General features: G+C 37.2%; 1 protein-coding gene across 1 annotated transcript; it reads right to left on the bottom strand.

The window, feature by feature from the left end:
• Positions 1-628: 628 nt before the first annotated feature.
• LOC110206067 (olfactory receptor 10G2-like) lies at positions 629-1,586 on the bottom strand. Its single transcript, XM_020983126.1, is given in 2 exon segments — positions 629-1,018; positions 1,020-1,586. Coding segments are annotated over 2 exon segments (957 nt in total).
• Between the last annotated feature and the right edge of the window lie 12,784 nt (positions 1,587-14,370).

The raw sequence follows: 14,370 nt of genomic DNA, 5'->3' as shown, positions 1-14,370 counted from the left end.
TTCTTTCCTTTCAGCCCTACAGGATCCCAAGCTGCTGATATTTAAGATGAAACCTGAGAAAAGGAGAATAAGGACCAAGATAAAATGTTAAATCCAGATAATATGGAGAAAAATAGAGATCACATAGAAAGAAGAATCATAGTAGAGAAGCATTCAGTGGTTCTTTGGAAGAAATAACAAAGGAGGGCAGACAAGAATGTTTGTGGTCTTGAGTATCTATGTACCATTAGAATATGAGCAACAAAGTAAATTTGAAATTTTAATGTAGAATATAAAAATAACCTTGTAATTAGGTATAACTGAGACCTAATGGGATGGAATGCATGACTGAAATAAGATAATAGAAAATATTTCTTGTCAAAAAAAACCAATTATAAGTGAGCAAGAGTAATGCTTTATGTCAAGAAAGTAGTTTGGATGGTAACTCTATAGTTTCTTTACCTCCCCTATAGAGGAAGTTGATGGCAGTTGTGAGAATATTTTCCTTACTTTCAAGACCAAGCTTTTTAAAGCACTTTCAGCGAGTTCACTCAAATGTCAATAACTAATAAAGGAGCAGAGAGCTTGTACAAATAGGATAGCTGAAGTTGTAGTCACAGTAGTTGGTGATCAAAGAAGGAAAAGGGAATTACTTCTTTTCATTGGTAGCTCCTCGGCCTCCTGTTAATCTTTTTAGGGCTGCTTTTACTTCTTTGTTTCTAAGAGTATAGATCAGGGGATTCAACAATGGGGTGACAACTGTGTAAAACACAGCCACTGCACCATCCAGGGGGCTCTTGGAACTGGCTCGGAGGTAAATGAAAATGCAGGGGACATAATATACAGTAACCACAGTGAGGTGTGAGCCACAAGTGGAGAAGGCCTTGCACCTCCCATCTGCTGTACGGATCTGTAGGATGGCATAGACAATGTTTGCATAGGAAAGCAGGATCAGCAGAAAACAGCTGGCAGCCACCACTCCAATGTCTACAAAGGTCACTAGCTCATTGATAGTGGTGTCAGCACAGGCCAACCTCAAGTACTGCAGGGATGTCACAGAAAAAGTAATCTACCTGATTGGGACCACAGTATGGTAACCGGAAAGTCAGGGTAGCTTGGATGGTACCATGGATAGAGCCAGCCCCCCAAGCTCCAGCCACAAGCATTGTGCACAGACGTCCATTCATTAGCACAGGATAGTGCAGAGGTCGGCATATTGCCAGGTATCTGTCATATGCCATCAAAGTATAGAGGAAGCACTGAGTGCTTCCTAAGAAGTGAAAACAGTAGAGTTGAGCCACACACCCTCCAAATGGGATAGCCTTGCTGGCAGGAGTGAAGCTCAGAATAATCAGTGGAACAATAACTGAGGAGAGCCACATGTCTAGGAAGGAGAGAACACCCAAAAGTATATACATGGGACGTGCATTTAGTTGTGGGTCAGCCCAGACCATGAGCAGGATGAACATGTTTCCAAGCTGTGTCAAAGTGTAGATAACAAAGAAGACCAGGAAGAGGAAGGTCCTCAATTTTGGTGGGTGAGATAATCCCAAAAGAATGAAGTCTGTCACCGTGGTCTCCAGTGAATTGTTTTTGGCTTTTTCCATGTCCTGCTGTTTTCTCCTGAGGAAGGATGGTGTGATACAGTTAGAGGGGACATCAGACAGTAAAGAGGTTAAGATAAATGGAGGGGCAGTGTGGTACAATGGAAAGAACACAATAGATTTGGAGTCAGATGACCTGGGTTCAAATTCTGACTTTGCCACTACTCCCTGTATGAACTTGGGAAAATCACTTAAACTCTTTGGGCCTCAGTTTCCTCATTTGTAAAATGCTATGCTTGGAATGGATCACATCTAATGTCTCTTCCAGCTCTGAGTCTACAATTCTATGAAATGTTTAAGAATAATGATTGAGGAGAATCAGGCTTTCTCAGACTTCTCCTTCTTCCTTCACCCACCTCTGTATCTCCTTATCTCAAAACTACTTCCTTTAGTACCTCTGCCAGAAAAGAGCCTTCTCCTCCCAATTACCAGTAGAGTCCAAACAACTTCCCCTATGTGCCTTCTACTTTGGAAGGTACCCAGAAATAAGATGAGGAGAAAGAGGAAGTCTTTCCTCAGCATGGCATCTTACAAAGCAATTGCAAGTGTACCTCGATTTAAGTCAAGTCACTATTTATAAACCTTGTTTCAGTAGGTAAGAGGTAGAGGGAACTCTATTCTTTCCTAAGTGAATGTCATAGGATAATAAGAGTATATAGGCACCAGAGGTCTTCTCTTTCAGCCACCATTTATGTGATGAAGAAGATGAAAGCCATAGAATTAAAGTCACTTGCCCAGAGTTTCTTAGCTTGTAAGCAGTAGAGCTAGAACCAAAACCCAGGTCTTTTGATTCTTAGTTCAGCACTCTTTCCATTACTTTAGATTTTGGTGCTATGTTAGCAACCATGTGTGCCCTTGAGAGACTGATTTGTTCCAACAGTTATGAACGGATTGAACCTCACTGTTTCCTACTGCTCTACATATCATACCTCATTATAACAAAGTCCAAAAGACCATCCAAGTTCTCTGCTGGTCTTGGACTTTAGTTCCATCAATGATTGTCTAAATAACTTTGTTAATTTGGTCTCAGAAATCATCATATTGCTCAGGGAATATAATTTTACCATTTTTGTGTCTCCAGATCATAGCACAGTGCTTTGTACTTGATAGGGACTTAATTAATGGTTTCTGTTGAATTAAATGATCTAAGGGTATTTAGATAAGTTAAGGGTATTTAGAGGATTTCTGTTTTTGATGGGAAGATTAGCAATTTCAAATCCTAGGTAAATCAAAATTATGATACTGTGAAGTTGAATTTCATTCTAGCTAATTCTGTCCTAGAGAAGCCTCTTATAAGGTCATCAATTCTAAAGTAAAGCAAAATAAGGACAAAGCAAACACACCCACCTAACATCTGTCTTTCCTAACTGGATTTACACAGGGTGGCTTTACTTGAATTGGTGAACACTTACAATTGTTTTGTCAGATATGCTGAGGGAAGACTTCCTCCTTTTCCTCTCGTTTCTGGGTACCTTCCTAAGTAGAAGGCACAGAGGGGAGGCTATACTGGTGCATGGAAGGAGAAGCCTCTTTTCTGGCACAGGTAGTAGGGGAAATAGTTTTATGTTTCAGGAGATCCAGAGGTGGGCGGGGAGAAGAGGAAGATTCAGAGGAAGGCTAAATGCAGTTCCATGTAGTGGAAAATCTGTGGAAGAGGGACAGGGACTGCCAGAGGTGTAGGTTACATTAGGGAGAGAATTTAGAAAGAATACTCAGAGATCACTTCAAAAGAAACCAAGAGATTAAGAGATTCTCTCTCTCTCTCTCTCTCTCTCTCTCTTTGCTATTAGGTTTACAGGCTCTTTGTGGTAAAGACAGGCACAAAATACACTCATAAACTTAAAGTGATTCTAAACAGGGCTGCCTACTCCCTAATTTACACTGAATTGCCCCTTGTTTGAAATGAATTATATCGGACTTTGCTCAGACCATCAAATGAATGGGTTAGAATTAGACATATAAAGCCTATGTAGGAGAAACAAGGGGAACCCATAAATACTACTAAATAAAGTAAACATTTCTTAAAGCAGTTAATTAAAACCAGGATGATATAGGTTGGATATTCTTGTGAATAATTTTTTCGAGTGAGGAGTTAAAGCACAAGAGTTGCAGTCAGAGGTCAAGGAACGGGAGAAGAGAGGATTTCTTGAAAAGATATAGAATAGAACCACATAATTGGCTGTTTCCTATACTTTCTCACCAATCACAAAAGGCCAGTTCTTGGTCAGCCTCACTCTGGGTGTAGATGGTCCATGTGTAACTATAGTGGCTCTGAGGTGAGCTGCACTGTATTCTCTGTGGTCTGGGCCATCAGAAATGACATCTGAATTCTTAGAGGTTGAGGTTGGGGTTACATACCCTGTGTTACTGCAAAACACTGTGGCTTTTCTTGATCTATATCAGAGAGTGGATAAGAGTGGTATAAAAGGAAGAGTTATTCTTTTCCTTCCATTCAATTCTCTGTCAGGCTTTCAGGTGCATGAGACAATGGAGAAGGAAAGATGGGCAAAGGTTAATATGTGGGTGGGACACATACCAATTGCTCTAATTGCTTGTAGGAAAAAATGACCCCTCTCCTGCTACTGCAATGGCAAGAAACTAGGTCCAGGAAGGATAGTTAGTAATGAAATCTTGGAGGCACTAGGTATAAATGAAAGAGGGTTGGAATTATAGCTGAAAGACAGGGGCACTTACTCTATTACTTCTAAGCTGTGTGACCTTGTACAAGTCACTAAAACTCTCTGAGCCTCAGTTTTTATCAGTTAAATGGAGAAAATAACATACTGTCTACTTTACCAGGTTTTCACGGGGATCAAATAAAATAATGTATGAAAAATGCTTTGTAATCATTAAGTGCCATAGAAATGTAAGAAACTATAATGCTCTTTTCCGAATAACTGAAAGGTTAGAGGTTTGACCTTACTTTGTATTGGCGTAATTTTCTAGAGCATCTTATTCATTAAATAAATACTACATACCAACATGAACTAGATTTTTATTTTTATTTATTTGTATTCATTGCATGTACTATCTTCCTGAGTTTTTGCTTCTTAACTCTCGCTAGTGAAATTTAACAAAAAGGTAAACTGAGTCACACTTCTTTGAGCAAGATATTTTATTAACAGGGCTATGCTCCATGCCAATAAAAGGATCAGTGTTGCCTCAGTTTCTAGCCAAAAACCCTTGGCAAAAGGACAACTTTCTTTTCATAGATTGTGGGGAATACAGAACAAAGAACAAAACAGGTTAAGTAACATCATGAGGTTGAGGGCAACACGATTGCTTATATAGCTGAGGTGTGGGAACAATATGATTGGTTGGAAGTTGGAAACGAGGGGCTAGCAACAGCTCCCTCCTTCCCTCCTGTGACTAAGAAAAGTTCAAGTCTGTCTGCAAGGCCAAAGATAATGGCCTAGGCTTCTTTGGATGGCAAACCAGACATCCTTGAAGGATAGCTCGGTGGTGTAAAGATACAAGACCTGACTCCCTTGTGTTCACCCATATTTCTCAAGGATAGCAGAACTTCTTGAGGCAAGAATCAAACAGTGATTAGCAAGAGAACTGGATTTCTAAACTTAATCCATCACAGGCCAGCTGATTCTGAACTATGTTCATGACTTAAGCAGTTACAGGACAAAATCAATTAACTATAAATAGGATCAATAAGAAAATGACACAGTATTAATTTTAATCTTCTAATCTCATAAGAAAAACATAGTCACACAATCAAAAACACCAAGAGAATGATAATAATTACTATATATATGGCTTTAAGCTTTAAAAAGTATTTTACATACTTTATCTCATTTGATTCTCTTAACAGTCTAATAAAGAAGGTACCTTAGGCATTAAAATGCCAATTTTACAGATGAAGAAATTGATGTCTCAGAGTGGTTAAATGATTTGACTCTGATTATGCAGCTAATAAATGTTAGCAGCAGATGTGTACTGAGGTCTCTCTGGATTCCCAAGTCCAGGGATCTTTTTACTTACATGTGTTACTTTTTGTGACTTCTGTCCCTTTTGACCTTTACCTAAAAAGCTTCAAATTTAGAATCTTTTTGTTTGTAGTAAGGAAAAAATTTGTTGAGAGAGAGAGAGAGAGAGAGAGAGAGAGAGAGAGAGAGAGAGAGAGAGATTGTCCATTGGATACAAAACCAGAAAATCTTAATGTCCCTTAATGTCTACAACTTAATTTTGTAACATGCTTTCGTAAAGTTAGCTGATTTCAGGATCATTTTCTCATTCTCTCAGACTCACATAGCAGCAGAACCCAAAGAGAAGCTGACCTGTTTTCCAGTCAAATGGACCAGTGGGTAGAAAGAGAGCTGTTCTTCAGAGAATCATTTTTGCCTATTATGGCAAAACCTCCTTTCTGAACTTTGGAAAGGAATTAGTTGATAGGCTGAGGTCCTGTAAAAATTTTAAAAGGCTTAAGGACCTTTAAGACAATATCCATGTGATAAACTCCTTGAGTCAATTGGCGATGAGGGAAAATATCCTTTTGTGTGGGAGGGGGAAGCTTACACTTCCTCATCTCCAGCTCTTTGAATGGGATGACTTCTATATTTTTTGACTTAGTTTACATTTATTGAAAAAATGTTCCCTTGGTAACATTATTATTATATTCAACTTTCATTTTCCCAAAACTGCTGAGGGATCTGATGAAAATTACTCACCTCAAGGGAGTCTAGGTTTACTCTGAAGCCTTTCCCTTGTGAGATTTATACTCCCTAACTCCTCACTCTGTTTTGTCAAAGAGAAAGAAACCTTTCTAGTGGATCTTTAAGAAAGCGGTCTATGAGGAATAACCAAAGTTGACTAGTGACTTGTTTGGGATGCACTCTTATTTCTTTGGTTTCTATCCTTTGGACATACAAAAATATGAAAGAGAGATGAAAAGCTGAATTCCCTTTACCACTTCTGAGGCACAGTGGTATATAGGAGGTACCGTGGTGTAGTTTGGCACTGGAGCCTGGAAGTCTGAGGTTCAAGTCCTGTTTTTGATATATATTAGCTGTGTAACCATGACAAGTGGTAACAATTTCCTGGTTCTCCAGGTGACTTTAAGACTAAACTACAGTTACAAGTCTGCATTTGTGGAGGGACTTTTCATATTGAGAGTTCTCCATAACTGTGAAATCGCAGGTGTATCCCTCAACCAGCTGAAAATAATGTCTCTCTCCCTTCGACTGTCACACCACTTTTGTTTATATTTTTCCATTGTGTCGAATAAAACTCAAACGTATCTTGATCTCATCCACTTGAAAGTCCCCTTCATTAATGCAGATTGTAACCCATCCATGACTGCCCACTCTGGTGACTCTTGTCCATGCCCTCCCATAATTTCCATGGGAGATCTACCTGTCAGGGTTGAAAACTTCCTTGCTTTCCCTTGACATTATGAGGATATCAGTGGAACACTCTGGATGTTTGCTTGTCATTTCTCACATGTGACCAGCACATCTTCTTTTTCAGTCAGTCTTATTCAGTTGTTTTTCAATCATGTTTGACTCTTTGTGACCCCATTTTGGGTTTTCTTGGCAAAGATACTGGAGTGGTTTGCCATTTCCTTCTCCAGTTCATTTTACATATGAGGAAACTGAAGCAAACAGGGTTAAGTGACTTGCCCAGGGTCACACAGCTAGTAAGTGTCTGAGGCTAGATTTGAATTCAAGATGAGTCTTCCTGACTCCAGACCCAACACTCTATCTACTGTGCTGCCCTGCTACCTTCCTGATTTTCACTCATATATTTCCCTGAAGACATTTTGAAATGAGGATCCTCAAATTAATTTGTAATCTTATACATTCCAAAATTTCCTCCAGTGATGAATATTGCAACCCAAATTGGAAGGAGAGAGGTGGCAATTTAATTTGTAATCAGGGCTGATTGAAGCATTTAACAAATATTCAGTTTCATAACTATGTATTAAAACATCTAACATGTTCAAGGCATTATGCTTTCAAAGGTGGAATTAACATAATCTCTACCTTCAAGAAGTCTTTAATATATTAAAACTCATACACAAATCACTACAATGTTATTTAGATTATTCAATTTAATTATACACAATTTTTCTCATTTTTTTTGCTTTCTTTTTTTTCTAACTCTGATCTTACTTTTGCCCATTCATTATTTCTCACCCATGACATATCATCAACCAATCTTCTCTTTCTATTATACAACTCCTTGATAGCATCTTTTACTCTTGTTTTTTTTTTTTGTTGTTTTTGGTGAGGCAATTGGGGTAAAGTCTGCTCTTCTTTGAAGGTCCTAACTGGTTATATGTTGTAGACTTATCATATTTACCACACCTTCCCTTGTTCTATGTGTGATTTTCATTTTAAAATCTTTGGAGGTTGTGTTTAAAGTTTATGAAATGCTATATATATGTATATATGATATTATTTGATTCTCATAACTGTCTACTGAGATAAGTACCATAGATATCATTATGCCCATTTTATATATGAGAATGAGCGTCAGAGTAGTTACATGATTTGCCCATATCTCTCAGTAAAACCAGTAGAAATGCTGACAGCTATTGCTTTTAAAAAGTTGTACCTTTGTTCTCTCGGGAAGTTTTGTCATTAAGAAGATTTACATTTTTCCCAAAGACAATCCAGCCCACTCTCATCCTTTTGCTCAATTTTGGGCCTATCTTGTTGTCCATTTGTACTGTCTATTCCATATATACACGCCGAAGGAAAAGCTCTATAGAATGACCATCCAAATGCATGTTGTAATCTGAGCAAATATAATTCCTCACCTGCTTCATCTTTCCCATATAGTCAGGCCAAACTACTTTATGTGATTACAGATGTCTTCCAGGAGGCTTCACAATATTCTGGGGTTTGATGCAATCAAGCAGATTATTCATGAATAAGAGCTTTTGGAGGGCCTTACATCCAAAAGGAATCCATGTTCAATTTAGACTCTGTGCTGTATTTATTCCATCACAGTGGCAAATACTGTTGGTGAGCATACTTTCCTTGCTTTATACCACTTCTAATGTTTATTATCAAAAGGTTATTGAATAAGTTTGTTTCTGTTATATGTTTCAAGCAATTTTGAATGATTTTGATGTATGGATGGAAGACATCTTGTTGAAAAAGACCTGTAAGGGATGCTCCCAGAAAAAAAAAACAACACCTGGAAAGACTTACGTGAACTGATGCAAAGTGAAATGAGCAGAACCAGGAAAGCATTGTACACAGTAACAGCAATATTGTAAGATGATCAACTGTGAATGATTTAGCTGTTCTCAGCAATACAATGATCCAAGACAATTCCAAAGGACTTATGATGAAAAATACTATCCACCTACAGAGAAAGAATTGATCGATTCTGAATACAGAGCAAAGCATAATTTTTCTTTGCTTTCTTTATCCTTCTTCTTGTTGTTGTTATTGTTTTGGTTTGTGTTTTCTTTCACAACATGACTAACATGGAAATATGTTTCATAAGATTGCATATGTTTGACCTCTATCAAATTTCTTGACTTCTCAGTGAGGAGAAGGAAGGGAGAGAGGGAGAGAATGTGGAACTGAAAATTATAAAAAATGTTAAAGATTGTTTTTGCATGTAATTGGGGAAAAATAAAATACTAAATCATTAAAAAAAGAAAAAAGCTTGTAAGGAAGGGTTTTGCTCAACTGAATCAAATGCTTTTCATAACCGACAAGCAATAAATATAGAAGGATCTTATATTCTCTACATCAGGGGTGTCAAACTCAAACAGAAACAGGGACCACCAATCTGTACATAAGCATCCTTAAAAGCCACATATTGACTTAGTTTTGAAATGTAACATCATCTATGTTTTATTGTATTTTAATTTTGTTAAATATTTCCCAATTACTTTCTAATCTGGTTTGGGCCACCCTCAGGAGTATTGTGGGCTGTATGTGACCATGTGTTTGACATCTTGCTCTACATTTCCAATTAATTGTTAAATAATAAAGATATGGTTTGTTGTTGAATATAGCTTTTGGAAGCATTCTTGTTCCCTGATATTGAGAATGCCCTCAATTTATGAGTATATTGTTCTCATAAAGATTTTGTACTGATGGGGAGGCAGTCAGGTCAGTAATTTATTGATGTTGATCATTTTGTTATTAAGTCAGAGATCTTGTCTCCTTCATATATACATATGTATATATATATACATATATATACATATACTCATACATATATGTGTATATATGTGTGTGTGTGTATATATATATATACATATATATATATACATATATATATATATGTATATATACATATATATGTAAAGTATTCAATGCCTTCACAATTGTATTGACTATTAGTGTGGATTTCCTCTATGTACATTTGATCAAATCTTGCAGCTGTCTTCTCTTTAGTTTAGTGCCATTTTTATATATGTTATGGTCTGAGCATGGTGGTTGTATTGTCCCTCCCCCCCTCCATTTTATTATTTTTTTAAAATTTTGTAGTTTGTTATTGTTCAGTCGCTTTTCCAGTTGTGTCCAACTCTTCATGACTCTATCTGAGATTTTCTTGTCAAAGATACTGGAGTGACTTGCCATTTCCTTCTCCAGCTCATTATACAGATGAGGAGCCAAGGCAAACAGGGTTAAATGACTTGCCCTGGGCCACACAGCTAGAAAGCGTCCGAGGCCTGATTGGACCCAGGAAGATGAAGCTTCCTGATTCCACGCACAGCACTCTATCCATTTTGCCACCTAATTTCCCATTCTGAAGTAGTAAAAACCAAATTAAATGAATATTTCCATATGCGTAGTAGACTAGAAAAAGAGGTTTGTACATAAAACTGCAATTCTCTATTATGTATAGCTGTTGTTCTTTTAAAAGTATACAATAAATTTAACATATAACTTTCAAAGTTATCCTACTTGTCTGTAACTCCTTCCAGTTGTCCTATTATTTCCTTCTTGACATTTAAAAATGCTTCCATTTTCTTTTTCTTTACTTTTTTGGATCAACTCTGCTTATGCTTGCCCGTGCTCCACCTTTCTCCTCCAACAGAAACAAAAAAGCAAAACAAAACCCTTGTAACAAATATGCATAGTCAACAAAATAAATTTTGCACATTAGCCATGTTCAAGAATTCTCACATTAGCTATGTCATTGTTCTATTTCTTGAGTCCATCACCTCTCTTGCAAGTGGTGGGTGGCATGCCACATCAAAGTTTCCCTGAAATCATAGTTCATTTAATTAATTACAGCTCTTAAGTCTTTTGAAGTTACTTTTCTTTACAATGTTTTTATTGTATAAGTTGTTCTTTTGGTTCTGCTCCCTTCACTATGCAGTAGTTCATACAAATCTTGCAAAGTTTCTCTGAAACTGTTCCTTCACCATTTCTTTTTTTTTTTAAATTGTTGCTCATCCTTTATTTATTTATTTAGGTGAAGGGGTTAAGTGACTTGGCCAGGGTCACACAGCTAGTAAGTGTTATGTGTCTGAGGCTGGATGTGAACTCAGGTCCTCCTGACTTCAGGGCCAGTGCTCTATCCACTGTGCCCCCTAGCTGCCCCAGCATTACTTTTTAGATTCTCATTTTTTGCTGTAACAAAAAAGTTAGTTATAATAATATTTGTTATAATAATTTTTACTAATCTTTTCAATTTTTTCTCATTGTTGTCCTTTCATTTTCATCCACAAATGCCCTTTGTTTATTTTAGCTCTTGCTTCTGTAGACTTGTTGTCAACCTTTCTTTAACCTAGTTTTGTTCTCCATTACTTCTCTCTGATTTATGAGATGATACTTCTCATTATTGTCCATCTCACTGTTCTTTATAAGATTTCACAAAGGAGTTTCTGTTCTAACTTGATGGCACCTTTGGCATCCATCTCTTTCTATTTTGCAAGTAAGATGTTGGTTTACTAAGGTGCTATCTGGGCTTTTTTGATTTTTCTCTGGCAATTATGTTACATTGGTTAAATACCTGTATACAATTACTAAAATCAGGGTAGATGTCTTTTCTGTTGTCCACTTCCCATTTCTGGCTATCGATTTTTTATTTAAATGGTTCTGGATCCCATAAAGCCTTATTGTGGCATGGAGGTATTCCTGAGTAAGGCTTTGTATGAAAAGCATAAACGCTGGCAAGTCCTAACATGCTAGAAAGGCTCTGGTATGAATCTCCTCATAGGCTGTTTTCCTAGCACCAGCTAGGTAGGTTCAATTAATTTTGTGTCTGATTCTAACTTTTGATATCTGTCCCTTGACCAAAGGATGTGTTGGAATCAGGGGTGAGAGACCATGTCAGAAATAGTTATTTTGTATGTGTTATTAGTATAAGAGACAGTAAGGCACATTGGCAACAACACAGGTCTGGAAGACAGGAGCCCTGAATTCTAGAACTGCCTCTGTTTCTAACTATTTGGGTGACCTTAAGGCAACTAAACTAATGCCTTTGGACATCAATTCCTGAATTTATATGAGGAGATCCCTCTCCAGCACTATGAGCTTTTTTTCTGTAATCCCTTGACACTGGGACAAGAACATGAGTAGTTATATTTCTTGCTCCTCACTCTCACTTGCAGATTGTCTCTTTGCTACCACCACAGTGATTTTTCTTCCTTTGAGTGTCATTCTATCCATCTTTATCACCCAGTCCAACTCTTCCTTGAAATCATCTATTGACAGGTAAGACATCCTTCCTCCTTGCTCAAGGAGTTCAGTAGCTGGCTCTCAGTCTTCCTTTCCATCCCAACTCTTATACTTGGGGGTATAAATGTCAATAAACATCAAATATGTTGGCTTCCCAAGTCATCAAACTCCAAGACTTCCATGACCTCCATATTTATTTCACTTCAGCCATACACAGACATGGTCATACCCTGGATTTACCCATAAGCTGTGATGACTGTTTCCGTTATTCAGAACTCTGAAATTCCTCTTTCTGAATATAATCACTTATCTTTCAGTCTCTCCTTATGTTTGGACCCTCCTAAACCTATTCATTATCTTCACTTTGTGATTGAATTTCTCTATCCATTCCCACTTTTCCTAGTCCATCACCACTCTTCTAGACTCCCTTCTCCCTTCATCATCTTGAATCTATGATTTAACAGTTCAACCACACATTATCAGTTACACTTGAATCTCTTGCCCAGTAGTTTATTTCCATCATCCATCTCCTCTGTTCCCATTCATCTAAAAATTTCTAGAGCAAGTCATGTAACCATGCTGGTTAGGCTCATGACAAATTTATGTTATTTAATCACAACTGGACCCTCAGCAATACTGATTGACATTCAATAAATGTCAATTGTTTTATACTTTCCCAGTTACCTCTCTATCATACTTTGCACAATGACTATTTCAAATTTCTTTCTCAACTTTTACACCACTTCTTCCCCCTTGAATCTCAGTAGAAGAACTTGCCTCCTATTTTTGTGAATCCTTTCTTTGACCTCTTCATACATCAGCCCCCCCCCCCCTTTTCCTCTTTTGCTCCAGTCTCTAAGGAACAAATATCTCTGTCATTCATTTTCCTCACTACACTCTCACAACCTCTGCCCTAGTTCAGGTCTTCATCACTTATTTCCTGAGCCATCGTAATAGCCTTTTAATTGGTCTTTCTACCTCTAGTCTTTTTTTCTTCAGTCTACTCTCTATGAGCTGCCAATTTATTCTCCTAAAACATAGCTCTGACCATATCACCCTGCCCCAACTCAGAAATTGTCAATAGCTATAAAATACAAAATCTCTGGCTTGGCATTAAATCCCTCCGCAACTGGTCTCTATTATCCTTTGACTCTTACTTTATATTACTTCACTTTATACACCTTCTGTTTTAGTCAAACTGGCCAGTTGCTAGCTGCTCCCTATACATAAATTTCCATCTTCTGCCTCTATGCTTTATGCAAGCAATCCATAATCTTTGGAAGGCATTTGCTGCTCACCTCTGCCTTTTAGAATTCCTAGGTCCCTTCAAATCATAGTTTATGTGTTCATTCCTTTATGAGGCCTTTCCTGATCCTCCACCAAGTTTAAACATTCACTCACTCTTAAAATTACTTTATATATATCTTGTATTTTCTTGTTTCTGTACATGTCATACCTCCCTAATAGAATATGAACTCTTTGAGAGTAGAGACGATTTCATTTTGGTCTCACTTTCCCCAGTGCAAACATAATGACTTGAACATAGTTAGCATGTAATAAATGTTTGTTGAATTGAACAAAAAAGAATATGTATAGAGTTGGATTTAATGATCTCACAGAGGTCAATGAACATTCTATGAAAGTCACAAATCAGATGATTTCTTGACATCATTTGTGTCTTTAATGGTAGCCTTCGGCAGTGGAAGAAACCCTGGATTTATGTTAAGAAAATTTGAAGCTAAATCCTAGCTGTGCTAGTTACTGTGTGACTATGGCTAAATTATTCAGCATCTCTGAGCTTTAGTCTCCTTATCTGGAGATAATAATACACCACCCATAGGAGTCTTTGGAGAAAGTGCTTCATAAGCCTTATAGGATTATATATTTGCATATGTATATATATATATGTATGCAAATTATTATGCCTTTGATTTTAGGAAATGATAAAAAATGAAAGCATAATGAAATGATTTTAAGTATGTAATTTAACTTCTTCAGGCCTCATTTATTTCATTTATAAAATGAAGGGTGTGTAGTAGGTGATCCCTAAAGTGTCTTTTAGTTCTACTTTCGTCTATGAAACTATGATTTCAAAAAGTTAGAAAATGTTTGAATTCTTTAAAGATGTAGTACTGGACATGGCCCCAAGGTGTCAGTATCACATAGGTTAAAGTCAT

This window comes from Phascolarctos cinereus, unplaced genomic scaffold, assembly GCF_003287225.1.
Source record: "Phascolarctos cinereus isolate Bilbo 61053 unplaced genomic scaffold, phaCin_HiC Scaffold_3;HRSCAF=262, whole genome shotgun sequence".
NCBI lineage: Eukaryota > Metazoa > Chordata > Mammalia > Diprotodontia > Phascolarctidae > Phascolarctos > Phascolarctos cinereus.
This window is presented reverse-complemented; position numbering and strand designations above follow the sequence as displayed.